This window comes from Diadema antillarum, unplaced genomic scaffold (genome assembly GCF_040938485.1).
Source record: "Diadema antillarum isolate AM-2024a unplaced genomic scaffold, OU_Dant_1.0 seq00001004_RagTag, whole genome shotgun sequence".
Classification (NCBI taxonomy): domain Eukaryota; kingdom Metazoa; phylum Echinodermata; class Echinoidea; order Diadematoida; family Diadematidae; genus Diadema; species Diadema antillarum.
Genome location: NW_027271842.1, coordinates 383,023 through 410,290, shown reverse-complemented (window position 1 = coordinate 410,290; position 27,268 = coordinate 383,023). Strand labels below are relative to the sequence as shown.

Sequence of the window (27,268 nt, the reverse complement as noted above, 5' to 3'; positions counted from 1 at the left end):
CATCCCATAGAGTGGTTTCTGAATATGTCGCAAAATGTTAAAAGCTAAATCCTCACCTCGACCAGAACTGTACACACCCTTTAACATCCCATGTAGTTCTGTATCTGGGAATAGGATTTTTCAATTTGAAAATGCCATGCATGAATCTTATTATTGCAAGCGGGCGAGTACTGACCAGAGTTTCCTTTTATAAGCTCACCTGAGCTGAAGGCTCGAGTGAGCTATTGCGATCACTCTGTGTCCGTCGTGCTTTAAACTTTTAACATTTTCATCTTCTTGAAAACCCCATGACTGATTTTCACCGAACTTGACAGGTACAATGTACATGTATCATCTCTATGGGGATCTCGGTTTGTTCAAATGGGCACCATGCCCCACCTGGGGAACCCCCAGTGCCAGAGATATGTTGTTTTCAAAACCCACCATAAGGACAAGACAGATAAGACAGGAAAATGTATTGTCTAAAGTTGATATGATTTGATAGTTCAAATGCATCATGCTTTCTAGTGATCCCATCATTACCATCATGAATATCTATCTTTTATGCACTCAGTGCATTTCTATACTTTGACGTAACCCCCAACCCCCCAACTTTCAACTTATTGTTTTCCTCATTACACTGTGCTGTACAGAAGTCTTCGTGACAAGAATCCACTAAACTAATGTACAAGTTTATAGGAGATTGGACAACATGCCAACCACAGTTTTGTAAATAAATGTGTCATAAAACACAGTATTGATTAGTGTTCTTGTGTCCTCTCTGATGACTTGTAGTGCCTCTACATGTCTACGTGAAAAGAGAGTATGCTATTGTTGTACTTTTGATGTGTGAATTACATGTACCAATGTTGTCAAAGCATGCCACAGTAATACGTGCTCTTCCGTACACAAAATTTCTTGTTCACAACCTACATGTACAATGTATGTAGTTGGATTGATTTGAACCTTGGCAGTGATCTCAACATTTCCATTATCATTTTTTGACATGACTTTACCACATTTTCTGTGGTACCCCTGCCCTGTATTGAAGCATACAAGGGCAACGTAAAACAACTTGTACTGAAATTCTATTTGACACCATGTTCTAGCTAACTTCAAGTCAAAACATCAACTAAAAAGAAATATCAAATGGGTCAGTCAAATACCGCTTAGTGATTGGTTAAACACAGTCACATGATGGAGGTACATTCTTGTGAATGTTCTCCCATGGAAAAACATTTTCATGTAACAAATGACAGAAGGCCTAGGGCCGCGCGCGTACAGTGAATTTGCCTCTGCATGCGCGATCGAGCGACGCGAGCGATCGAGTGCGTTGTGCTGGTGCGGTGGTTAACGCGTTGATGTATTTGACTAACCCATATAATATAACAGATGATGACTTTTGTTGTCGGGAACATGTACCAAACGTTCCACCCTCAGGGTTTGAAATGCTATTGAGGGAGGTTATAAGTCCCGAGACGAAGTCTCGGGACTTGTAGCCTCCCGAAATAGCATTTCAAACCCTTCGGGTTGAACATTCGGTATGTTCCCTCCCCCGCCAGTCATCATCTATATATTGTACACTGAAGTGGCTCAATGAAACTCGACCTAAAATATGGAAACTAAGAACATTTTCACACAAAGTGATTCTATGGTGTACATGTACATCGTACTATCGACCACAATCAACCTAGATGAGGTGATAATGGTGTCAAACCCTCTCATGTGCCTCACTAAATTTGTTTTAATGCAAATGGGTAAAAGTCAACAAGTTGCAATAACTGTGCAATGGATGAGCTCTAGGAGAGCTGTGGGTGCTAAATTTCCTAATTGTGCAGTGTACATGTGCACAATGTAGGCCTACTTGGTATTGTATACATGTATTACATGTACAATTGTATTGTATTTTTGTGCAAATACAAGTGTACAATGTACATGTATACAGTGCCAAAGAATAGAATTACATCACCAAAGCTAATTTATGCACTGAAGTTAGGACCAATTGGCCAATATAGTAGCCTACAGTCTGTTACAGTGTATACAGTGTAATGTACAACTTTAGATCCTGTACCTTGTTATGAGGTTGGCTATATACAAGTGTGTACAGTCAACCTTGCCCAAGTCGAATCTAGATTACATTTGGACCGAAGAAATGTATACACTGTAGCTTCAACTTCGAAATGTTGACCTATGAGGGATTAAAATCAATAGAACACAAGTGTATAAACACTTGAAACGAAATTGGACTTGGGCGATTATTCGACTTATTCAAGGTTGAGTGACCCGAAACCGGTACTGTACGATGAGGTGGGTTATTTTGTAGGTTCCATTCCTTTCATAATCACTGTGTTATAACAAGGCTCTCCTTGTATGAGGTAAATGCAGACTCCTTGTAAATGTAGACTTGTACGATATGTACATGTATTTTGTTTACAAAAGATATACATGTACAATAAAGAACCTGCAAAATGCCATAAGTTTCTTAGTTTACATGTACAGTGGACACCCATCATAACGAAGTCCTCGGGACCAGGAGTTTTCTTTCGTTATATCAAAATTTTGTTATAACTGAACAAATTAACAATAAAAAAACATAGGGTATAATGCTGCGGCCTAAGATTTTATGTGTACTTTGTTATGACCGAAATTTTGTTATAACCATGTTCGTTATAACGGGAGTGCACTGTATGTCCAACTTCAATGAAATCTACCATTCTGTTTAATTTCACCCAGCTTAAAGGTTGTGTACAGTTCTGGTCGAGGTGAAGATTTAGCTTTTAACGTTTTGTGAGATATTCAGAAACCATTCTATGAGATGTCAAAGAGCATGCAGTTCCAAGGGGTATCAAAAGTTTATTCGATGAAAATCGGTTTTGAAATGGCTGAGATATCCAAAAACAAGGTGAAACAAAGAGATACTAATAAAGTTGGGGCATGTCGCCTTTTATTATTAGCACTTTTTTTGGGATATCTCGGCCATTTGAAAACCAATTTTCATCAAATAAACGTTGAATCCTCCTTAAAATTACATGCTCTTTCATATTTCATAAGAGGCTTTTCATTTTCTCACTTAGGAATGTTCAAAACATGAATCCCTACCTCAACCAGTACTGTACAGTCCCTTTAACCCTAATCAGGCTTGGGGGGGGGGGCGGAATCCGCCCCCCCTCGACGTTTCGCGCAATATCTTCGCAACGCGATAAGCTCCCGCCGCGATGTTTCATGACTTTTTTCTTTAAAGTATCGCGCAACTTTTGAGACCCAAATTGTTGCGCCCGCGCGTAGCGTTTTGACGCGACGCCCGTTCGAAAAAAATTTGTCAACCCCAAAATTGCTCCAAAACATGATTTTGTGTGCAAATCCAATGCAAATTGTGTTTTTTCAATTAATTCACATAAAAATTCATATCTTCACGTAGAATGGCCGAAATTAATTTATTTTAGCATAATAATGCTTCGAAAAATGTCTGTGACAAATTTTGGCCAAAAAACAAACAAAAACAAAAGGTCAAAAAACAAAGAAATAATAAGAAATTCAAAAAACAATAAAATACATAAGAAATTAATTTCGATACAGATTTTTTTTTATCCTATGTCTCAGAAGAATGATACAAGAAACATTTTTAAAAAGAAATTAGCTTAATTGGAGCATTAATAAGTGATTTAGAGCCCAAAACTGATTTTATGCATAAATTACAATAATTAATATAGAATATAAGAAAAATTTTTCGGAGAAAGCAACCATACATTTTGATAGAATACGTCGCGGGCGTCGCGTGTGCCGATTTTCGGCGCGATCGCGCGTTCCATAGGCGAGATCTGAAGGGGGGGGGGGGGGGGGGGGGGGCGGAATCCGCCCCCCCCCCCCCCCGATATAGCATAGCCAAAAAAGCCCAGCCTGATTAGGGTTAAGTCACTTTGAGAATGATGTGGAATTGCAGAAGAAACAAGGGTTCAAGTAGGCAATATGCAATGACAACAAAGAGTAAACACAATGTACTCCAGCACGGCATTATTATATGTGGTTTAGGAATTGTTTAATATTGCTTGCTAAACAGAGGGTCTCATACCAACTGAGGAGCAAAGTTAATGTGTTCATACACCGGAATGTACAAGTGTTCATACACCGGAATGTACAAATGTACATACAGTTCATGACTGTCTGGACAGATAACACTGATACGTAATATTTCTTTGTACAAATAAGTCATGATTTGGGTATTTACAAATGTGTACAGATACCTGTAAGGGAGGAAAAAAGCAAGATGCAGCCTGAAGGGTTGTTCACTCCATTATGAATCAAGGAACCCCCTCAACACAAATACAGATTGTACAGCTGTGCATATGTATTCCAAACTGGAATGTAAGAGAACAGAATCTTTCACGCTCCTCAAGATTGCAACAAGAACATTCTTAACATATTATCAGAGTTTCAACATGCAAAAGCAGAGTGGCATTTGGACATTAGTAAGCCAACACTAGCAATAAGAATTATACGAAAAAAGTTTACCGTAGACGGTATCTGCTTTCAAAATTGCTGTGGCCTTTGAATTTTCACTGGTTTACCAAGTATTGCAAAAAGTAGCACAGTATGTGGAAGATGATTGGGCTATTTACTGTACTAAAAACTAATGCATTCAATAAATGCCATCACACACACAAAAAAGCACCCATGTGTTGGTGGGTCTTATTTTTCTGTATAAAAAGCTACAACCTGGCTATAAGATATCCACATGTCTGTTGTCTGTTTACTGCAGTACTCTCACTCTTCTAGACAATGTTGTAAACTACTTTCATTGTTACTTTTTCATTTTTCAGCTTTAAGACCTATGTAGGTCATCACTAAAATGCCTCCTCCACATCACATACGAGAGAGTGGAACATTTGCAGTCCTTGAAAAATCCTCATGAAATATTTTATTGCTAGCTACAACTACACACCATTACCACTGGATAATGATTCCCCTTTACAACAGTTTACTACTTTTTACAAAGCCAAAGACATTCTTACTTCATGAATATTGATGATCATCCAAAGAAACCTGTATCAGAGCTCCTCATTTGGTGCTCTGTAACTGGCTCAATCATAACCAATGATAACTATACATTAAAACAATACAAAAGCTGAAAAAGCTACACCTATGTACTTTACTGGGCAGGCACATCCTAAGCCTATGGTGTACATCTTTTCACATTGTGAAACACTGTAGTGATACATTGTATAAAAACAAAATTCAAGCAAAGTAGGAAAGACTCATCCCTTGCGGTTTGAATGTTTGAAATGATTCTATAAATGTAATATGAAAAACACAATCATTTGATTGAGGTACCATAAACTTTCCTCGCTGTCATTGTTCAAAGGCACTATATAAAATTCAGTGAATAGGATTTCCATTCAATGATTCCACATGAAACAAAAATGTCCTTTTCTTATGTTCGAAGGAGCGATGTAACAGCACATGTATTTCCACATTGATACAGCATTCAGCAGTAGGGCGGGTTTAGAAGGCAAAGCCACCTTGCGGAGCTGCACATTCCTGTGCAGAGAACTCAAAGTTCCCGCTCTCATTGGTCGTCGGGGCCACTGTGATGTCCTCTTCCTCCTGTAATAAAATCAACCCAACAAAGAACATTGTACATTGCTTCAAAGAAGTTTTACAAGCACAATGTTTGGATGGTGGCCCCTATTACTCACTGAAAGCTGCAGGATTATCAATCATCCAACAATAAATGTAGTTGCTCGATGTGTGTATTTGAGCCAAGTCTGTCATCTGTATTAGCATAAATCGCACATAACACTGCATGTGGTTTGTTGAATGCTTGCAATTTATGAAATGTTGTTTTACATGGTTCAATTCTAGTGATAGGCACACGATCTGCCCATCATATTCAAAGACAAGAGAGGGCATCATTATAGAAATGCACAAAAAATAAATCATGCCTCCAAATTATATAAGCATAAATGTAGTCTTTCAAGTTGAGAGCAACAGGAATGCTTGTGATAGTTAACTTTAAGTCAATATCAAATTCCATATCAAGTGGCCAAGGTTGCAAAATACAGTCACCCTCGAACAAATCTCTCCCAGGAATCCAGAGCTGAAAAGTTCAATATCAGATTGCAAACTGTTATGACAGTACTCAGTAGCATTCATGATTAACAGACACATGGCCTGAAATGCTGAATTCTCTTTTATCAAGGCCTAATCAAATGCAACTGTTGCTTTCATTTTGGAACTTGTACATATTCATTTACATTTGGACATGATGCACACACAACTACAGTCAACCTTGCTCAAGTCGACTTCTCAGTCAAATAATTGCCCAAGTTGAAGGTCTTTTCAAGTCCGTTTCTCTTCCATGTTCTATTGATTTTAATCAGGTATACGTCAAATTTTCTCCAAGTCAAACCTGTATCTTCAGTCCAAATAGATTTGACTTAGGCAAGGTTGACTGTATGTCACGTAACAGATTCTAGACCTACCTGTGATGAGTAGTACTTTTCAATCAGCTCCAGTGCCATCTCGTACACTCTCTCATTCTCGTGCTGCTGCAGCGACTCGATTTTGTCCAGACCACCTGCCTCCTCCACCATCAGGCAGACGGTCTCAAGCTGCTCAAGCTTATCAGCTGCCTGTTTGTTTGAGAGAGATAAATGGGTGCATTGAATGATCGACACACATCATTTTGATATTTTTAAAAACTTTTATCAGAAGCCAGTGAGAATATAATACAATTTCCGATCCATTCAAATTACTGTGACGAGACTAGAAGACATATGGTTACACTTGAAGTGGAATCCAAAGACTCTACGCTATGCATTTTTATTCATCTCTTACCTCGCATGTCTACGTGTTTGTTCTGCAGTCATTACGTCCTGTACTCTCTTCTTTCTTTCTAGGGATGTCCTCTGATATGTCGATCTTTCTTGAAAGTTATAGTAATTGATAAAAATGATCCCCCTCCCCATAAAAAAATAACATAACCCCCCAAAACTGCCTCTGCACTTTGAGCACGTGCCACAAACAAACATCTTTACAAGCATACGAGTGCAGAAAGTGTGTTAAAAAGAAAGTGCATATGTGCATAGGGGGTGGCATGTGACTTACTGCTAGGATGTTGGTAATGGCATCTAGGATGACGATGATGATCTTGGCCTCCTTGACGTTGAGCAGGTCACAGAGGGGCTTGATGCAGCCGGCCTGAACCATGAGGACAATCTGCTCCACTGACCCTCCTGACGTCAGGTTGGTCACTGCCCAGCAAGCCTCCTTCTGGCTCCTGTAGTCACCCTGAGAAGTCAGAATTACATACCAGAATTTTAGATGAGTGAAACATTAAGTGTCTGCATGTACACACTACTTGTACCAAAGTAGCCTTTCAGTGTAGATGGCATTGATATACAATGTAGTAATTACACTTGCAAGAATTCAAGTGACAAAATATAAGGGTACAACGTGAAATAAACTGTAATGAACCACAGTGTGACTGCCATGTTTATGCACTTAGCCATGTCCTCTTCTAAAATTACTTGTTCTTTACAGTAAGGTTATTTGTGAAAAAAAAAAAATGTGGCTGTGTTTCATGTGAGCTTTTAAATACACTGGACTAATCCTAAAAATTTCTACATTATGTACTGTACAACACTGAAGTCTTAACCCTAAAAAGACTGGGGGGGGGGGGGCCTAAAAGGCCCCCCCCCCTCGACATTTCGCGCGATTACTCGGCAACACGCAATGCTCTCGCCGCGATGCTCTATGACTTTTTTCTGTCGAGTTTCCCGCACATTTTGACACCAAATTTGTGACACCCGGGGGTACGGTTCTGAAGTTACGTAACTTTTTGTACATGCATGTGAGATCGAAAATGGCTCAAAAATGTGATTTTGTGTACAAAGTCAATACAAATTGAGTTTTATCACATGGTTCATATAAATATGCTTATTTTTACTCTCAATGGCTAAAATCAATTTGTTTTCGTAGTATTACGCTTCAAAAAGGGTCTGCCACAAATTTTGCTGAAAAAAAACAACAAAAACAAAAGGTCGAAAAAACAAAGAAATACATAAGAAATTCATAAAACAATAAAATAAATAAGAAATTAATTTTGATACCGATTTTTTTTTCAAGTACATTTGCTAAGAATGCTACAAAGAATATCTAGACCAAAAATGAGCACTTTTGGAGCTTAATTTACTGATTTATATAAAAAAGTCTGATTTCTCGCATAATTAATCAAAATAAAATAAAAGAAGACTATTTTGGAAAATTTAAATATACGATCTTGTAGATTACATCGCACACTATCATTGTGCAAATTTCCGCGGCGATCGCGCGATCCACGGCCGAGATCTTAAGGGGGGGCCCTTTAGGCCCCCCCCCCCCCCCCCCCCCCCCCAGTCTTTCGAGCTACCAAAATAGCCCAGTCTTTTTAGGGTTAATCTCCGTTTTACGTTTGAACATCACTAAATGCCCCATCACAAAAATTTGTGTCAAATCCTTGAATACTGTAAGCCATACATTTTGCAGGGTTTTGATTATCAGGAGTTGTGCAAGTCGGGTGCTCTTCACAAATTTCAAAACACACAGAAAATATTAATTCTGATCCCAACTTGAATGCGACATGCACCTGTAAATTTCTTGATCTCTTGCTGTACTCCACGATCATGAATTTTGCCATGCGCGCAAAACTGACTGGAAGTCCAAATTTGTAAAAAATTAGACTCGCTAAATATATGTCAAATGCAGTAAAATTCTGTGATACAATTTTGCCATTCACAATGGCTTCAACTGACCTTGGTTAGAACTGTGACCAATGGGACAAGGAGTTCTGCTGCAACAACACACTGGATCTGCTGTACATTGCCCGCTGTAATGTTGCTGATGGTCCAACAAGCCTCCTTCTGGATGTTCGGCTTGGGGTGCTTCAGGAGGTTGACAAACAGTGGCAAGACTTGGGCATCGATGACATGCTGCAAATGAAAAGAGACACATCAGTTACACTGCACCTGCAACAGAGCTAATATGAAAGGCATGACATGTACTACCAGTAAGTCTTGAAACTGTCTTGACAAATGGATTCAATTTCCTGGTAAGAATTTGTTGCTGTTGTTGTTGTTTGTTTTATACACCACAGACTTGTGATGACAAGGGATCAACTTATGCTGCCATTACCCAGTGGACACATACCTTGTTTTGATGAGTGGGTACAGTTCCAGATCAAGGCAATAAAATATTTGACTACCTCCTATATAATTTCACACTTCAGATCCTAGAGAACTACAAATTTGTAAGAATTCTCTGCAGAAGCAATCACTGACCAAAAGGAACTTATAAATCAGTGTGAGCAGCACATGACATTTTATTGTTTCTTATACAGGCTAAGCATATAAAGGGATTGCAATCGTAACAAAGAATACACCAAACAAGTTAACACCCCCTCCCCCCCCCCCCAAAAAAAAAAAAAAAAAGTTCCAGGGACAAACTGTCCGTATACACACACTAGATATTGAGACCAAGATTCTTACCTGTGTTTGCTCGTCAGTACCGGTAACAATGTTTCCAACAGTTCTCAGAGCTGGTGTCTGCAATGGGAGGAAAAAAAACTGGGTTGTTGTTATATTTTTTTTACATAATAATTATGTACCCTTATGGATCTCAAGAATTTTATGGTAACAAATGTAGTGAGCGGCCTCTTTTCCATGCAAATGCAAGTAATTTGCTGTGATTGAAATTATATCATCCAGAACTTTGTCTTATATTGATTGGCACACTGAGGTCATAGTTACATTGGTCAGCAAGTTTTTGTTGTTTTTTATTTATCTAATTCATAAAAGAAACAGGCCTTCTGACAGTTTATCAAAATTGCACATTTAAATCATGAAGGTTAGCATAGGAATAAGACCAAAGTTTCTAAAAACACATAGAGTTTACTTACAATTACTGAGATTTCATTGCTTCGTAGGAGTTCCACGACCCTGCTGACAACACCAGCCTTGATGACGAGCTGTCATGGGAAAAGCAAGGAAATTCAGAATCAAAACCCATTCATCAATACAATTCAATGTCAGAATCTTTCATGCAGAAACAAAGAGGGCAACTCCAAATCAGTGCAGGTGATTTTTTTAATTTTCTTTTTATACCTATTGAGTAACACCAGTAGTTATTTGGAGGACATCATTGACATTGGTTAATGGTGAACGCAGCCATTCAAAGCATGTGTACAATTATATTTTTGAATACGAAAGTGCTATACACTGACTTAAACGAACAAATATTCCATTAATCATTCAAGCACAAGTCATACAACTCAAAACTATGCGGCAGAAACATCACAGTTTGGGAACCAATGACAGATTGCACATTGTACATACAGATGCACTCACCTCAATTCTGTCATTGCTCCCATCGGTGAGGTAGGAGAGCGCCCAGCAAGCGTCGGCCACAATCTCCTTGTCACAGTGATGGATGAGAGACTGGAGCACGGGAAGGACTCGGTCCACCACCTCATCAGACGGAGGCGGGCTCTTGTTGCGACACAGGTTGGACAGCGTCCACGTCACGTTGCGCAAGAAGGGAACCTGCACAAGCAGAGCAAGGGGGTACAATGACACAATTAGGGTTTTGTCAAGTGTCATGTGAAACTGTGCTGTTTGAGGGATGCAGGCACACAAGGACCATCTTGAGACACAGACCCACAAACTGATTAATTTACATTGTCTGCATGCTTCCATGATAAATGTCCCAGACAATTAAAACTGGTCCTTGGGCTTGCTTGACATACATCAATTATCATTACCAAATGCGTGCACAAACTGGGTTGCAAGTAATTGAAATGTATTAATCAGGAATATGTGGATTGAATTTTTGTTTCAACTGTGTCCCTTTACAGTACTAAAACAGCCATAAGATTCAAACCATTAGCCATCAAATAAATCTATGCCAAATCTAAAGCTCACATGAGCCATAATTTGTTTGCCAGTTTTACTCAGCAAGAACCCCAGAATGTACACAACCATTTTGCAAAGTTGTAATATACCAAAAGGTTACAACAGTTGACTAATAATATCTACCTTTGGTAGCTTATTCCTGCTTAAAACTGCAGATTGGAATGAAAAGCAAAGTAGTGTACTACTACTTTCAACAACAACATTTGTGCTAGCTGATAACTGTGACATAGAAATCTTTTGGGACTTCATAAGAATACAAAGAATCTATATCACATGACTTCAGCAGAAAGGAAGAAGAATACTTACAGGAGTTGTGGGGTTAATGAGCTGCAAGAGGGGCTCAATGATGCCATTGCGAGTCACTACATCTCTCATCTCGGGGCCATCACCTGAGAATGAAACAAAATGGAGACAATACAAAAATATTGTAGGGCTTTACATCAAAGCATATTCAGTACTGTATTTCAAACGACTAAACAATTATAATACCTTCAATTGACCATCTCAAAGCTTTTACCAAGCTCAGACAAGAAGAGCCTCAATATGTAAAGTATACTCAAATTTACACATGATTATGTTTCTGCAGCAGAAATTGTCTGTAACTCTTGTATGGCAGGAGGAACCTAAATCTCTTTGATGGGACTATACCTATAAGAGGAACTGATGATCTATCTTTTTTTTTTAACTCTTAGCTGTTAATGGGTTTACTGTTGAAAGAAGCATCCAAGATGTAAATCCACCTGTACAAATAATTCCAGGTGGCAATTTTCCACATTCTACTTGAAGGCAAAATGTTCGAAATCACCTATAACCGGAGGGCCAAACCCCAAAAAGTCGCTTACTTAACGAGTGAGTTGCACTCTTTCTACAAACTAAGTAGACCATGCTTATTTTCAAGTTTTTATCGTAACAAACAACATTCCACTGGTCTACCTCAAAAAATTTGTTGCGAAAGCCTCCAAATCCAAGATGGCGTCCAAGATGGCCGCCATATTTACTGAATTTGTTATTTGAAAGATAGAATTTGATTGAAACATCAGATTTCAACAAATTTGATGTCATATGAAAGAGAATAAAATTTTCTACAAGTTGATACCATTTTTGTGGGTTGTTGTGATAACTGGATTGAGATTTTAAGGAAAAAACACTCATTTTTTGGTATTTTTCTGAAAAAAAGAAAATCATGAAAATGCTTGATTCATCATAAATCAAAGAAAGACTGAAGGATTATCTTGAAACATCTCAAGAATTTTGTTTGACATATAATTGATATTTGGAGAAAATTAGGGGTCAGTACCGTTTTTGGTTCAGGAGTTACAATGTCTCAAACTTGAAAACTCACTATGTAAAAATGACCACTTTAGTTGTGACAAGACTTTATTGGTCGTAAAAAAAGCATGCGCGCGCCTAGACTACTACACGCACCACTGGCACTGACGCCTGTAGCAGTGCCAGTGGTGCGTGTAGTAGTCTTGGCAAACGCAGAATTTTCTTTGACAAACAAGGGTTTGTGCCTGAAACTAACTTTTCATACCAAGTGGTAGCTCAGGTGACGCTGATTGCTTTATTTCAAAGTAGATTGTTCTGAAGCAGATGAGATGAAGCAAAAAATATCTTTCAAATAGAGATAGAAGCTTGAAATAACCTTGATATAGAAAGTTTAAAACAAAATTTGGATCAATCACTCAAAAAATTCAAGATTGCAGGCCATCAAAGCTGACATAGTGTATTGCGCCCAAGTAAATGTATCATTTCGATTTTTATACAATTTTGTCTGTTTTGGTGTCTATTTATATGGTTTTTATATATTCTGAACATTTTAATGCTATTTCAAACCATCTTAGGTTTTTATGGAGACATTTTTTTTTTCAGAATGGACCATGAATATTTCTCTAAAAAGTTACAAAAAATTAAATTAAAAATGTTTATGAAAACCATGCAGAAATTACAATCTTTCCCATATAATCAATATTTGGAGGTCAGTATTGTATTTGGTTCAGGAGTTATAATGTCTCAAACTTGAAATCCCATTTTACATAATATGTATTTGCACGCATCTGTTCCCAAAGACGTCACAGAGGGTCAAATCCAAGATCGTGCTTACTTTTCGAGTTCCATTCTCTCTAAAAACAAAACCATACATAATATTAAGCATACTAAGCAATGTTCCGTAAGTACACTTCAGTAGATTTGTTGCAAAAACCTCCAAAGTACAGATGCGGTCCAATGGGGCCGCCATTTTTATTGAATTTAACATTTCAAACATAAAATTTGATAGAGACATTGGATTGCAACAAATTTGATGTCATATGAAGGAGAGCAAAACTTCCTAAAAGTTGATACCACTTTAGCTGTGTATTGTGATAAATTGGGGGGGGGGGGGGGGTTATTTGCTTCTCTTTTTCGGGGGGGATCCATATTTTTATATTGTTTTGAAAAAAAAGAAGAAATTTAAAAATGCATGATTTAGTATTTATCAAAGAAGAACTGAAGAATTATTTTGACACCTGCGATTGAGATTGAGATTTACTGAGATTGAGACATAATTCATATTTCTGGAATTACAGGCAATATCATACACTGTTCACAAGTTAACATCTAAAACTTGAAAAAAAATATATTCATGCATTATAAATTTTGTATACAATGTGTTTACATGGTCACATGTAATACTGTAATGGTCTAGTGACTTGCAAGTACCTGCATGCAAACTAACTTTTCATGCCAAGTGGTAGGTGACGCTGGTCGCTATTACTGTAGCATTTCATCATAGTAGATTGTTCTGAGGCAGATAAGATTGAACAGAAAGTATTTTCCAAAAAGAGATAGGAGCTTGGAATTGGCACAAATTTTTCCAATGTGTAATAATTAGCGATAAAAACAGTATCCACACAAAATTCAAGATGGCGGTAATTAATCGAGGTTGTTGTTCAAGGCATTATTTCCCATTAGTGCACGTAAAACAAAAATCCAGCTTTACTTAATTCCTCAAGCTAGTTCTAAACTGTGAGTTAAGAATAGAACAACTAATGTACAAACTTAAATCAGTATATTGTTAGATGTACTAAATAGATCTGATAAGAATGTTTTTTTTTTTACATAATTCAAATTCAAATTCAAATTCAAATACTAAATTGTTAACAGTTATCATGGTTATGGTTTCTTGAAAAGATATGGTGATATCTTCGTATGTTTTAGGCTTTATTATGATTTTTTTACATGGTAGAATGTTTTGTAATACAACTAACCTGCACATATAAATCGAATGTGATATCTCTCCCAATGGCAAACAATACCTTAAGTGTGTTGCGTCAAAGTTAAATCTCAACTTATAACTTATAATTTGATATATATTTCTAATCTTCTTATCTTTCTGTCTATTACATGTTTCTATACATCCGAACGATATTGTACTATTGTAAACCATATTGAGGGTCTTTTTTTTTTGGGGGGGGGGGGGGGGGGTGGAGCTCATTCCAGTGTTTGGGTAAGGCCCAATCTTTCATAAAAAAAAGAAATGCTTCTGTATCAAAGATACTATATGCTTTTTTACTTGTATGTTACTCTGCTGTTGTAGAAACGTGAATGATGATGGTATAATTGTGTAATAATGTCTGATCCGTAGATGTCCTTGAAAGCCCTTCTGTTCCGAACCCCCCCCCCCCCCGCAAAAAAAAAAAAAAAAAAAAAATCCGACATGGCGGCAATTTCTCAACTTCGCTCTTAAATGTGTTGTGCGAAATTACTTTTCAGTATATTGTTCGAATAAAATTTTCCGAATTGATTATTCGTGCTGTATATTCCCCATTTACAAATAAGCATGCTGAAACTGTATTTACTGTTATCAGATTGTTTTTGGGCTGATTTCATGTGGGTTATAGTGTCACAATTGATCTGAACTTATGCCATTGGTAGATGCTTTCCCATACTAAATATCAGGATCACTCGAGAGTGAAAATGTTCATTTTCATTTATTTCAGAGTGACCTCGAGATCACTCGAAGAGTGACGAGTGATCCCTATTCAAAGGCAGGGCTCGACACTACGTTGGTCCGGTGGGCCACCAAAATGTCAGAAATGAAGAATTTGGTGGCCTGATCGGGCCACCAAAAAAGGTCGGATATTTGCCTTTGGGCCACCAAAAATAAAAGTTAGTGTGGAGCCCTGCCTAAGGTCACTCTAAAATGAGTGAAAATGAACATTTTCACTCAAAAGTCACTCCAATTTCACTCTAAATTCACCGTTTTCTGTTATTCACTCCTCACATCAAAAGTAAAAACTTCCACTCGATTTGTCAGTTTTTTCTTTTTCGGAGAGTAGAATATCACTGGTCTTAAAAATGTGTCCATAAAAACCTAAGACCGTTTAAGATATCACAACAGACAAAATTGTATCAAAATCGAAATAATACATTTAATTTGGCGCAATACACTATGTCAACTTTGATGGTTGTCATCTTGATTTTTTTTTTTGAGCGGTTGATCTAAATTGTGTCTTAAACTATCTATAACAAGATTGGTGCCACATTTCAAGCTATTACCTCTATTTGAAATTTTGTTTGCTTCATCTCATCTGCTTCAGAACAATCTACTTTGAAATAATAGCGATCAGTATCACCTGAGCTACCACTTGATATGAAAAGTTAGTTTGCAGGCACAAACCCTTGTTTGTCAAAGAAAAGTCTGCATTTGCCAAGACTACTACACGCACTACTGGCGCTGCTAACAGCGCCAGTGCCAGTGGTGCGTGTAGTAGTCTTGGCGCGCACAGACTTTTTTATGACCAACAAGGTCTTGGTTACAACTAAAGTGGCCATTCTTACGTAGTGAGTTTTCAAGTTTGAGACATTATAACTCCTGAACCAAAAATAGTGCTGACCCCTAATTTTCTCCAAATATTAATTATATGTCAAACAAAATTCTTGAAACGTTTCAAGATAATCCTTCAGTCTTTCTCTGATTTATGCTGAATCAAGCATTTTCATGATTTTCCTTTTTTCAGAAAAATATCAAAAAATGAGTGTTTTTTCCTTAAAATCTCAATCCAGTTATCACAATAACCCACAAAAATGGTATCAACTTGTAGAAAATTTTATTCTCTTTCATACGACGTCACATTTGTTGAAATTTGATGTTTCTATCAAATTCTATCATTCAAATAACAAATTCAGTAAATATGGCGGCCATCTTGGACGCCATCTTGGATTTGGAGGCTTTCGCAACAAATTTTTTGAGGTAGACCAGTGGAATGTTGTTTGTTACAATAAAAACTTGAAAATAAGCATGGTCTACTTAGTTTGTAGAGAGAGTGCAACTCGACCTCTGTTTTTAGCTTTTGGCCCCCCGGTTACTAATTAAGAACTAAGTTAACCTAGCCCTAACGCAAGTCAGCTTCTGAGCTGCATGTATGGATCCAAGCCTTTGTTTATTATGCAAGGCATGAGAAAAGCCTCATGGGTCAAACGCACCTGCAATGTTTCCCAGAGCCCAGACAGCCTGTTCACTGACGTTGGACTGGGGTGACGAAAGCAGCCTGATGAAGGCGGGAATGGCTCCCTCGCTGACAACTGCCTTGGTCTGCTCCGGGGTTCCCGAGGCAATGTTTGTCAGGGCCCATGCAGCCTCAAACTGAATGGAAGGGCTGCAATGGCACACACACAAAGGTCAATAGGTCAAAGGTGGACTGAATACAGCCAATCACTGCATGAGAACTTATCATAGTATGACACAGATTTTAGACGGCCAATTCAGCAATGTCTGATAATTATTCGAAGGACAACTGGGCTAAGAATGTCTAATGTCAAACACTGTGGTCCAATCATGACAAAAACATTTTATGAAATTGCATGTATCTTTCTTTTTTTTTTTCACTGCAAGTACAACACCTTTATGAAATCAGATTGACCATAAAGATCAATTTCATTGTGGACATCAGCAAAATTGAGTACTATCAAACGAACATGAATGAACCCCTTACCTGAAAACTGGTATGTAACTCACTTTACACTGTCCTCTTTACATTATAACAAATGAATTTACAATCCTCTGTGCCATGCAAAGAATGTATGAACTACCATACAAAATATGTTCACTTACTTATCATGGTGACTGAGGAACACAACAAATTTGGGGACCAGCCCAGCTCTGATGATGTTGTTGATGGGTGGCTGCCTTTCTCTTGACAACATCCTCCTGTGAGATGGAACAGTGTTCAAAATCCATGCGCAAGTTTTAGTTCTGATACCCAATGGCTTACAGAAAAGATGGCAAGTAACAGCTAGATGTTCAGAATATTTCAAGTGTTTTATACATGCTTCCTCTTTTCTTCTTCTTCTTCCAGCCGAGTACAGACCTCTGGTGGTGTGTTATACACCATACTTGTGCTTGTCAAGTGCCCAACAAATGAAAAGTGCAAGCAAAAAACCTCACATACTCTGTAAGCTGCTAAAAAAAATAAATAAAAAAAATCAAATAAAAAACAAACAGGAGAGCTCCTTGACAAAGCCTCATGATTCATTTACTTCACTTTGCAATAAAATAAATCCCCATCAACTTTAGTATTTCCAGTGCTGTTTCAAATCACAAAGTTCTGTTTTCATTTACAAAACAATGGGTTTAAATAATGTGTGTTACTGATGCTTTGCTGCTTCATGACACAAGTAAAGACGAAATGCACAGATTGCAATGTCTGTGAGCCAAGTTTATCTACCGAGATGAATTTATGGAAGGCTTACCGTGCTGTTTGAACTGCATTGAATTGAGTTGCTGCATCCTTGCTTTCTACTGCCTTGCAGATTTCTGGGATGGTCATTTGCACAGTTGGCTGCATTGAGAAAGGAAATTTGAATTACTAGGTACGTACTCTCATATTGAGCATAGAAATATTTCTGAAGGGAAAAAGGGGATATAGTCCTCCATATTCGGACAAGCTTTCAGAAACTTGGAGAGAATTTCATTTTGACTTTTAATATACTAATACAATGTAGATATTGAATGTGAATCCTGAAACAAGATTGATACCATAAGGAGTCCTTCTTAACAATGAAACCATATATCATGGACTGTTTTTAGTAAACTGCTGTAATCCGAGTTGATTAGCAAACCATTAGACCAATATTGATGTTTGTGTCCGACATCAACTCTTCTGCCCACATGCCATTTCCTTGGAGTGCATCACATGATATCAATCTTCCATAAAATAGCAAAAAGAAAGTGAAGGAATTGTACAACAATGATCTATGTGCCAATTTCATCAGATGTGAATGGCTAGAGCGTTTAAATATTCCAAGGAGAACTGACAGGCTTTCTGATGAAAGGCATAATTTACCATTTGCAGATGAAAAAAAAACCTAGCATTAGTGCTTAAAAATAGTTCTAAAATGTGAGTTTGAGATAGAAACAACCACTGTCAGAATTTGAATCCGTATAATCAATGTTAAGTGTACACATAGTTAAATACACAAAATGTGAACAATAGTTATAATAAAAATGTTTCCAGACGAAACTGTCTTGCAGTTATGGTTTATTGAGAAAAACACATCTTCTTATATTTTACGCTTTAATGCAAAAATCTTATATGGTAGGATGTTCTGTGATACAACAGACCTACACATATGCATCAAATGGCTTATCTTGAACATTTGTAGAATCACTGCTCCCAAAGGTAAACTGGACCTTTAATTTTTTTTTTCAGTCTTCAGTGTCCCCGGTATTCAAAATGCATTCACACAAACCTGTTTCTTTTCTTGCAGTGGACTAACTGGCTCCTCCTCTGTATTTACATTTCTTCTCTTCAGCATCTGCTCATCTTTCTTTGCTTTTCTGAGTTCAACAGAGACTTCATTACGCCTGCGACGAAGCTCCTACAAAAGAAGTCAATGAGACACAATCATAGTTTCCTAGTCCAATTACGTCTACACAAGACGTGGTCAGATCACAAAAGGCAGGGAAAGTTTTCATGTCAGATGAATTCTGTCAGATGTTCAATAATTTATTTAAGGGTGTGAGCTTTGCCTTTATAACTAAAATGCAGAAATGTCAACACTAAATATCAGCCATGCGTATTATCGGAGAACAGTAATGTCCTCCAAGAGATGGCTTTCATCATTGAATTTTAAAAAAAAATACAGGATAAAAAAACAACATCTGAAATAAAATAAGGATTGACCAACTATTGTATTGTCAAATTGATTGAGTTCACTTTGTCATGGTCATATACAACTGTATGTACAGATAACTCCTAAGTTGTAGGTTTGGTGTTTAAGAGCTAACATTGAGACTGACATACGCATACTTACAGAAACATCTTTTGACTTGTTCTTGAAGGCCTTGAGTCTGTTGTTCTCAATACCAGGCATGATGACTTGGCAGTTGTATTCACTCAACAAATGTCTTCAAAAAGAAATGCACAAGCAGGTGTGATGACTGTTTTCCTGGCTAAAGGAATCCTCTGTGCACACTACTTGGAAGTGGTTATGCGTTGCGGGCTACTTTATAGATTCTCACTGGTTACTGAGCTGAGCTGCATGAAAGGGAAAGTGGAAAATGGATCAATTTAAAGACAGACATGTAATCACCGAGCTATTACTAGAATACTAGGTTGATACCTAGTTTTGACCCATCTCACTGTCAAGGAAAGGCCGATTATTGTTAATCGATCATATGAATCACATTTGTATAAAAAGCATGTACCAACAAGTCCTAGAGACTCTTAAAGGGTGTGTACAGTTCTGGTCGAGGTAAGGATTTAGCTTTTAACGTTTTGCGAGATATTCAGAAAACCACTCTATGAGATGTCAAAGAGCATGCAATTATAAAGGGTATCAAAAGTTCATTTGATGAAAATCGGTTTTGAAATGGCCGAGATATCCAAAAACAAGGTGAAACAAAGAGATCCTTATAAAGTTGTGGCCTGTCGCCTTTTATTATTATCACTTTTATGGATATCTCAGCCATTTCAAAACCAATTTTCATCAAATAAACGTTGAATCCTTCTTAAAATTACATGATCTTTCATATTTCATACGAGGTTTCTCACTATCTCACTTAGAAATGTTCAAAACATGAATCCCTTACCTCAACCAGTACTGTACAGTCCCTTCAAGGAATTGTGACCTTCCCAATTTTTTTTTTATTTTTTATTTTTTTTTTATTTTTTTTTTTTGTGGCCAGGTTACCTGAATAAGGATTTGTTGCATCAGACTGTAAACCTCAGTGTCAGATTGGGTACAAAGAGCAAGTTGTACTTTGTCTTTAGTGACAACATGGAAGTTGACATCGACGCTTCCCGATGAACAATTCATTTCGAATTTACGTGAATTTGAATGAAAATAATTAAAGCTACTGTATAAACAAATTAACATTAGACCCATCTATATTGTGATTTTGGTTCAGTGATTTTGGATAGGGAATTTGTTTTGATAGTCTTTTACATGGTCATGGATTAGATAAACGTTTTAATTAAATGAAAGTCAATAGAGCCGATCCTGCCTCCCTCCAGCGCCGGTTCTTATCGTCTTATACGCTCAACATTATGCATTCTATATTTATTACGTTTATGACAGTACAAGTAATTCCCGGGCAATTCCCCCCCCCCCCCTCAAAAAAAAAAAGAAAAAAAAAAAAAGGAAGAGCCGCTGCGCCGGAGGTTGACCAAAAGATCAGTCTGTATATCTGTCCATTGGGGAATGTTCCGCGGAGACTGCGTCTGGCTTCACGGATCCCCTCTGTACGGAGGACAGCGTTAATGGCAAAATATAAAAGAGTCCTCCGGACAGACGGATCTTTCTGTCTACGCTGGAGGTTGCAGTTACGCTTTACGCTAACCAAGTAGAATTACCAACCAAGTTTTAGCCAATTTTAACGTAGATATCACAGATCGAGCGTCTCAATGCCAATCAATGGCAATCGCATTGAAGCATCAAACAAGTGATAAAACAGGCCCCTAATAGGCCCCATCTGACACTTCTCGCACGGACAGAAACACTCGCAAGTCACAAATTGAGTCACACACACGAAGTCTCACTCACTCTAACATTACGTATTCTGTGTTACTCAACTTACTGCTAGTGTTAATAGTAATAATATTATTCAATAGTCTTGAGTTAGTGTTTGCCATGCCCATGGCCATGGCATGGTTCCGTTGTGGATGAATGTCTAACAATAACATTAACAACTAACAACTTTAACACGGTTAGGAACATGATGCCATACAAAAATTATAAGTTTGTTCAAAATTTGCATTTGGAATTAAAGGCGAATAAACAATCAGTCAATTTCTCTCATGCACAAGCAACCTCTCTTATAAATATCACACACAAGCACTGAAAGAATGAGCAGAATGAGACAAAGTAAATTAAATCTGGCAGCTATTAAAACAAAATGAGAAGCGATAGAGCTCCTACCTGCACTTGCTGAAGTCACATGCAATTGTGAGAAATTGATTCAAAGGACTCCGCGATGTTTAAAGGTCCGACTGTATAGAGCTTCTCATTGGCTGATAGGCGAAAACAATATTCATGATAATCTTTTATTAAATATTTTTCAAATTTATATAAGTTGCTATTCAAGTTTTGGCTATTTTTTCTTTTAAATTATATAGATTATACGTTTCAAGAATTAATTCATATTTTTTAATGTAAACATGCTGTAAACTTGATGGTTTTTATAGCTGAAATAAAAACATCTTCGGAATTTAAATACCCTTGGAGATATCGATAGCAGTAGCGTTATCGATCACACACACTGTATCATGGCGCTACAGCGCACAGAACTCTGGTACAGCATAAGCATTGGGTACAGCGTCCACATACTCGACTCATGCATACACGTACACGCGTACACGAACACACGTACGTACGTGCCGTAAACACGGAGCAGTTCGCATTGCTGCGGGTCGAGCTCTCCATCCCCCAGCTGGCCCACGCCACCCGACGCGCCGCCCGCCACCATGCGTCACTTACTTGCTCTCGCTCGTGTCGTGGTAGCATAAACTCTGCACGGCGTTGAGTGGGTATGTATGATGGGGACTCTTTTGTTGATGTATGGTTTTTACATTTTTAACTGTGTGATCTGGCAACTCTTGCTGGAATGGCGGCAATTGTCATTATAACGACGACAAGAATCCAGCATCCTGATTAACTGCTTTGACTCCATCTGCCAATGCCATTGGGAAGTTGTAAAAATTTATGGGTAAAAATCGGATCCTTAAGTAATGATTGAATTAGCACTGTAATAGCAGTGAACTTGATCTCGGTCTTATTAAAGTACACAGTAATCTTGACCGAAAGATCGGTCTGTATCTGTCCGTCGGGGAATGTTCCGCGGAGACTGCGTCTGGCTTCACGGATCCCGACGGAGGACAGCGTTAATGGCAAAATATAAAAGAGTCCTCCGGACAGACGGATCTTTCTGTCTAACAGTAATCTAATATTGAATACAGCGGTAGTTAACTAACTTGGGCCGTGGTGATGGTGTTACCCGTGGGCTTGGTGACATCCATGTTGATGTTCAGAATATCATCAGGGACTTTTTTTGGAGAATTTTTATTTTCTCTGAAGTTTGAAATTGAGGTTTAGCGTGAGGACGAGAGTTCGTTTAAACTACGTAGTACGAACCAGATCTATAGTAAACGGACATTCCAGATGATTTTTTACATTTTCCCATTGGTGCCTTTCACATTCCGTAAATCGTAGTGCCATATTGACCGAAAAATCGGTCTGTATCTTGTCGTAGGGGACATGTTAAGCGAAGATGTACTATGTCTGGCTTCACGGAATCCCCTCCAGGAGAGCCGTAAATTTAAAGCCAAAAAATAATTTTTGACGGACAGATTTTCTGTCTAGTGTGATGTTATTCTGGTCCTTGATGAGTGATAAACCAATATGCTGAAAAACCCAAAACATTGTATTTATAAACTCAAACAAGGATGAATAGGAGCCTCCTACCTAGTCATCCTTGTTCGCGAGTTACATTACAGTAGGTCAATGTTTTAGGTTTTTCAGGAGGTTCACATGTTCCATTAAAAGAGATTTTGTATATATCGTATAGCAATATAATTCATTCCAATACCTCTTGCTTAACACAAAACAGCTTCACCTGTGTTGAATTTATGCATGCTTTCTTCTTCTGTTTTGCTTCTTTGCGCATCCAATCATGCATTCTTATGGTACTGTGGACATATACTATACACAGCCTAGTCGTTCGCACGGCGTCTGGTTGGGCTACTGTGGACAGTGTATACCCTGTTAGTGTTAGTGTTAAATGTTAATCAATGATTACAAATAATGAAATGTACCGGGCTGGTACCTAATTAGAAAGATCTGTCTGTCCGGAGGAGTCTATTTTTTGACGTTATCCCTCTCTTCTGGAGGAGGGGATTCCGTGAAGCCAGACGCAGTCTCTGCGGAACATACAGCTGTATCCCCGACGACCAGGTACAGACCGATCTTTCGGTTAAGTGCCTTTAATACATCATTGACCTCAGTGGTAAAAATGTACATGTACACAGTTATATACCTGTTCCCCTGTTTGTAGTGTTGGAGCTAGCTGCTGATTTGAATAGTATCCAAGACAGGGACATTGAATATTTCTTTGTTGTGTTCATTTATATAGTCTATATTACAACCATATTCTTAGTTTTACTAATACTATAGTAGTATACTACTGTAGACTTGCACTGTTCTTAGTAAAGACAAGTGGTGTTCAGTTTTTGTATCTTTACCATTTGCACTGCATTTCATCAAGACACTGTTTCAAGAATGGAGTACAGTGCGGCTGTTGAGGAACAGTATGATGACTTAGAGGTGGACTACCTGGATGAGACTAGCAAGCAGCAGAGACAAGAACAACACTATGTCATGCTGAGTGAGATTCAAGACATGACCAAGAACATTCCTCTGTAAGCATGTCCAACTTGAGGTCTATTAAGTCAGTGAGATAGTGCTGGCCTGTACTCTAGCTAATACCAGTTTTGATGAAGGGTACTTGTAGAACAAATGGCAAGAAAAGAGATTTAGATACAATATCTCATGATGTGGAAATCTAATTGAGTGTTGATCCTTTTTGTCTCGCAGTCTCTGTGCACATTTAACTTTTCATTTTTTTTTTATGTTTACTTCTAAAAGTGTGATTGATTATGACCCAGTTACATACTTTAAATATCAATAATGACTCCTGTTTTGATATCATTTATATGTATTATATTTGATTGATGGATTGATAAAATCTTATTTTCTCTTTATACACAATGGTGAATGTATAGACTTTGTTATTTCCGGAAGATTACAGAATAATTATATCTTGCAAATAGCAGTTATAATGTTGAATTACACTGTACTTATCAGTGCTGTACAACATATCATTTATTTCTTTTTTAGCAGTACATAGATACCTGCAAACTATCTATTTAATACGAAAATTCTCCCTTTTTTTAGAGAGAAAAGAAAACAACCAAATTTCAATCATCCTGGTGTTCCTATTTCTGCTTGTAGGTCCTACCTCTTAATGCAGTGGACTCCTGTTTAACGAAGTCCACAGCAGTTTTCTTTCGTTATAGCAAAATTTCGTTATAACAGAACAAATAAACAATAAGAATACATAGAGCCGATAATGCTGCAGCCTGAATTTTTATTTCATTGTAACCGGAATTTTGTTACAACCGTGTTCGTTATAACGGGAGTGCACTGTAGTGATGTATGGCAGATGGATGAAATTTGGTCTTGTATGGGTATCATTCATTTTAGTCCATGTGGACAAGTAGAAATTGTGTAGAAGTTCTGTCATTTCTGCTACTCACACACACACAAGCAAATACCAACAAGCATACCAGTACGTACATTTGGGATATGATTTAGGGTGAGGCCCCAATTAACATTAATTGGAAGCAACAATACACTTGAGGAAAAAAAATGAATTATCATGTTTGATATGTATGATAATGGCAGTTCATTTGTATCACAGAACATTCTTTGTATTGATGTATCAGTTGAAAATGGAATTACTGCTATGCAGTCATTAATCTCAGTTTATTTTCCCAACATCACTGCATTTCAGAAACTTGCAGCAACGCCTGCAGTACACCACCCTGTCCAGCCTGGCCCAGTCCCTGCTGGACGGCACGGTGTTCCAAATCGTGCAGCACCTGTCCGAGATCCAACAGATGACCGAGCGAAAGCTAATGGAGCAGCGGTCGAAACTGCACAATAGCCACAAATGTGAGTTTCACAAAGACTGTTGGGGGGATTTAGTTTTGTACCAGGTACCTCATTCATACCCTACTTCAAGGATTACAAAGTTGTTTTTTATGTTTTTTCCCTTTGAATATAATTACTGTTCATTTTATTAGATTTCTTAAATACAGTGCAGTCTCATTATAGAGAGGTCAGATATACAGCAAACCCCCTTGTAACAAGGTGATTTTGCAGGCCCCAACTTCCTATATTTCTTTATGCTTGTACCCTAATGTAGTGAGAGACCAGGGGGGCATTTCATGCTGGGGGGCATTTCATGAAGGAACTTGTCGGATAAAATGTCTGACAAGTCAATTATATCCGACAAGTCAATTATATCCGACAAGTTCAGAGAAATCAGCCAATCAGACTAAAGGATTTCTCAAAACTTGTCAGATATTTTATCCGACAAGTTCCTTCATGAAACGCCCCCCCCCCCCCCCATATTACAAGGAAATTGACATAGTTGTTAGGTCCATTTTATCTTGAGGTTCCCCTATACTCCATATTTTAATAGGAAGAGGTAGAATTAAGTAAAACAATTATGATGGAGTAGCACTTTCTATGTACATACACTGCATGTAGCTGTAAAGTAGCAGTAAAGTAGAAAGGACATGGTCCATGTTTTTTGAGAAAGTAAGCATTCATTCAATGGCAAAAGAAAAATTGACAGCATTTTTTTTTCTTTTTCTCAATTTTGGTCTCGTTATTCTATTTTAATTGTTGCCACAGCCCAGAGGCAACAGATGATGAAGAGGCATGAACAGGCCCTGCAGGACTCAAGGGGTCGACCTCACAACTTGCCATTGATAAAGAACAACAATGAGCATGAGAAACAGGTGATTATTAAGACTACTTGTGATGGCTCAACAAAACAAGGTAGCTATTGATATATATGTTTTTGTTTTTCCACATCATAGTGTGCTGAATTTGATGTGCTGTGAAAGGAGTGTGTGCATGCAGATGTATTGGATGCTAGTTTTGATAATGTATTGCATGCAGAGTGATTTCTTCTCTTTTTTTTTAATGTAGGGGATCACCTCATATTCACCTGGTAGCAGACTTTATACAAATCTTGCAACATGCAGGCAAGCCATAAACTGTTACATACATAAAATAGGTTTGCGGTGAAAATGTATTGTAAATGATGATATATATTTTTTATAGATAGATATCATGAACTTTGGACAGAAGTGATTCTGCCAGATGTGAGCAGCCTCGTGCCTTATGTGTGTGCTTCACACTGATATTGGCCATAGTTGCCTACCAGATGCCAGTTACCTTACCTAGATGCCCTCTCACACCTGTATCTTGACATTTAGGCATTGGAACAGAGGGTTCGGGAGGAGCAGCAGAGGATGGATGAGCGGATCCTCATTGAGCTCGACATGTGCGTCGCCGAGCAGCAGAACACACTAGAAAAGGCGGGCGTGCCCGGATTCCACCGCAGCAAGGACCCCACTGAGGTCCGGTTACAGATGTACCTCCTGGAGTTCATTACCAAGCTGCACCGCAAGGAGACCGAGGGTTCCGGCAGCTGATGACTGGTAGAGGTGAACCACACAACTCCATCAGATGCTGGTGCATGATGGTGCACCTCCGCAAAGCAACCCTTAAGCTGCCGGCATACCAAATGTGACTTTAACAAAGCGATATAAGGCTATGAAAAATGGACAGATATTGTCTGTGTTCACTTTCCGGAAGCAATGTGACAAGCAACTCAAATGCAAGTAGGTTTGCAGCTAGAAAGAAAGTTATACAATAATAAAAGTAGCTGAAGATGCTATCAGCAAGCTGAGGCTCTTGAACGCAAGGGAGTGTACCGTCATAGAATTTGCTGAAGATGCTATCAGCAAGCTGAGCCTCTTGAATGCAAGGGAGTGTACAATAATAGAGGTAGCTGAAGATGCTATCAGCAAGCTGAGGCTCTTGAATGCAAGGGAGTGTAAAATAATAGAAGTTGCTGAAGATGCTATCAGCAAGCTGAGGCTCTTGAATGCAAGGGAGTGTAAAATAATAGAAGTTGCTGAAGATGCTATCAGTAAGCTGAGGCTCTTGAATGCAAGGGAGTGTACAATAATAGAAGTAGCTGAAGATGCTATCAGCCAGCTGAGGCTCTT

At 38.1% G+C, this 27,268-nt stretch overlaps 2 protein-coding genes across 2 annotated transcripts; one reads left to right on the top strand and one right to left on the bottom strand.

Moving 5' to 3' along the window:
• Positions 1-4,000: 4,000 nt before the first annotated feature.
• LOC139742542 (importin subunit alpha-5-like) lies at positions 4,001-19,277 on the bottom strand. The gene is made up of 13 exons (XM_071653075.1): positions 19,218-19,277; positions 18,654-18,782; positions 17,655-17,743; positions 17,017-17,112; positions 16,389-16,561; positions 11,229-11,311; positions 10,359-10,553; positions 9,911-9,979; positions 9,501-9,557; positions 8,769-8,945; positions 7,084-7,266; positions 6,459-6,608; positions 4,001-5,580 (listed from the first exon to the last, which is right to left on the bottom strand). Exons 1-13 carry the CDS (start codon positions 19,275-19,277, stop codon positions 5,479-5,481), a joined length of 1,563 nt encoding a protein of 520 aa, XP_071509176.1. The 3' UTR covers positions 4,001-5,478.
• Positions 19,278-23,678: 4,401 nt separating this feature from the next.
• On the top strand, positions 23,679-27,023 carry LOC139742520 (protein DGCR6-like). The gene is made up of 4 exons (XM_071653052.1): positions 23,679-23,818; positions 24,973-25,133; positions 25,881-25,987; positions 26,471-27,023. The coding sequence occupies exons 1-4, from the start codon at positions 23,679-23,681 to the stop codon at positions 26,687-26,689; spliced, it is 627 nt and encodes a 208-aa protein (XP_071509153.1). The 3' UTR covers positions 26,690-27,023.
• Positions 27,024-27,268: the final 245 nt, after the last annotated feature.

Bases quoted from the DNA above. Each gene is read 5' to 3' on its own strand.
- LOC139742520 (XM_071653052.1), top strand. From the start codon at position 23,679: ATGGAGTACAGTGCGGCTGTTGAGGAACAGTATGATGACTTAGAGGTG. The intron at 25,134-25,880 runs GTGAGTTTCACA...TTGTTGCCACAG, and splicing joins ACTGCACAATAGCCACAAAT to CCCAGAGGCAACAGATGATG. The intron at 25,988-26,470 runs GTGATTATTAAG...CTTGACATTTAG, and splicing joins ACAATGAGCATGAGAAACAG to GCATTGGAACAGAGGGTTCG.
- LOC139742542 (XM_071653075.1), bottom strand. From the start codon at position 19,277: ATGCCTGGTATTGAGAACAACAGACTCAAGGCCTTCAAGAACAAGTCA. The intron at 17,744-18,653 runs GTTTGTGTGAAT...TTCTCAATGCAG, and splicing joins CACTGCAAGAAAAGAAACAG to CCAACTGTGCAAATGACCAT. The intron at 11,312-16,388 runs GTGCGTTTGACC...TTTCATTCTCAG, and splicing joins GGCTCTGGGAAACATTGCAG to GTGATGGCCCCGAGATGAGA.